We start from the raw sequence: 1781 nt of genomic DNA, 5'->3' as shown, positions 1-1781 counted from the left end.
ACGGCACAAACAGATCCAGGACCAGGCTAACAAACACCTACAGAATATCATTCAAAACCTAGTTGCCAGATGGCTTCCATTAGTGGTCGCTCACACAATATTTTAAACATTTTAAATGTATAACAATTTCCTTCTCAAGAGTAGTTGTCATAACAATCTGCCTAGCTATAGCTCTTGAGACTATGACATGAAAATCCACATGTGACCATTTGACTTACCTCATCATTGTTGACATAAAATGAAGGATGATAAATAATGGGGGAGTGTTTTAGATAAAAAGGATCTGGCCGATACCTGTGGCAGGATTCATACCCTCTTCAGCAAGGTACAAGTGTGGCTTTTGAGGACTGCCTGTATACAGGTTTTCCTCTTGACTGACTACAGCTGTTAATGCTGCGGTATTCTTACTCACTCTGTCAAATGTGTTTATATGGGGTATTCAAAATTCCTAGCAGCAGATTTTAAAAAAGAGGATACAAACAGCATGTGTAGTTTAACTTCATTTAAAACTTGTATTTACAATTATAACAAATGATCATTTTTATTTATATTTCTGTCCTTTTTTTACAGGTTTGCACTGCATTGCTAACAGGATGGACGACAACATGTCATTACCAAGCCATATCCTTCACATTCAGGGTTTTCAATTGCCACAGACATTCATGTATCCAATTTTTTTCTCCTTGCTGTTTGTCTATCTCGCCCTCCTTGTGTCTAACATTGGAGTCCTGGTCGCCATCATCACAGAGAGAAGCTTGCACCAACCAATGTATATCCTCTTCTGTAACCTGTCTGTAAATGATCTGATTGGCAACACTGTCTTGTTGCCTCGCCTCATGGCTGATATTGTTTCAACTGAGAGGTTTATCACGTACAGCCAATGTGTTGCTCAGGCCTTTTTCAGTCACACGTTTGGATCAGCCTCACATATGATACTGATCATTATGGCTTTTGACAGGTATGTGGCCATATGTTACCCATTAAGGTACACGTCCATAATGACAACCAAAACTTTAGTTATGTTGTCTGTGTCTGCTTGGGGGGCTTCCCTTGTGTTAGTGTCTGTCCTCCTGGGTCTCACCATAAGGCTTTCCCGCTGCAGTTCAATCATTCAGAATGCTTATTGTGACAATGCATCATTGTTCAAGCTATCCTGTGAGAACGTTTCAATCAACAACATTTATGGACTCTTTTTCACTGTGCTGCTCTTTACTTCCTCAATGGGAAGCATCGCTGTCACTTATTTCAGGATTGCTGTGATTTGCTGGACCAAGAAAAGCAAGGAGCTGAACAACAGAGCGTTGCAGACCTGTGCAAGCCACCTGGTACTGTATCTCATTATGCTGTGGAGTGGGTTTCTAACCATCATACTGCATCGCTTTCCAGACTATCCATATCTGAGAAAACTGGCTTACGTTCTATTTCATGTCGTCCCTGCTAATTTGAATCCAATTATCTACGGCTTGCAAACAAAGTCATTGAAGCAGAAAATTATACAAATACTCAGCCGGAAAGTTACACACTCATAATACAGATATTTGTTTTGCACTTTGTAAGTAATATTGACAGGCTTGTTGATTCTTCTGGTATCCCCAAAACCCTAAAACAAAATGGATTAGAATTCACCACATACCATTCTTAAAAGTGATGTTTAAGGTACATTTCAAAAATGTTCTCCATATTCATAATCTCCAGCACCATCCCAACATCAACATATGTTAAAATGACACCTTTCTATGTTTTGTAGTCAAAAGGACAGAGGAAGATAAGTGTTTCCGATG

At 39.5% G+C, this 1781-nt stretch overlaps 1 protein-coding gene across 1 annotated transcript; it reads left to right on the top strand.

The window, feature by feature from the left end:
• The first annotated feature begins 593 nt into the window (after positions 1 to 593).
• LOC129822632 (olfactory receptor 52E4-like) lies at positions 594 to 1529 on the top strand. Its single transcript, XM_055880995.1, has one exon. It carries the CDS (start codon positions 594 to 596, stop codon positions 1527 to 1529), a length of 936 nt encoding a protein of 311 aa, XP_055736970.1.
• Positions 1530 to 1781: the final 252 nt, after the last annotated feature.

The sequence above is a fragment of the Salvelinus fontinalis genome, chromosome 24 (assembly GCF_029448725.1).
Source record: "Salvelinus fontinalis isolate EN_2023a chromosome 24, ASM2944872v1, whole genome shotgun sequence".
Classification (NCBI taxonomy): Eukaryota; Metazoa; Chordata; class Actinopteri; order Salmoniformes; family Salmonidae; genus Salvelinus; species Salvelinus fontinalis.
Note: the sequence above shows the minus strand (reverse complement) of the source record. Positions and strands in the feature narration are given on the sequence as shown.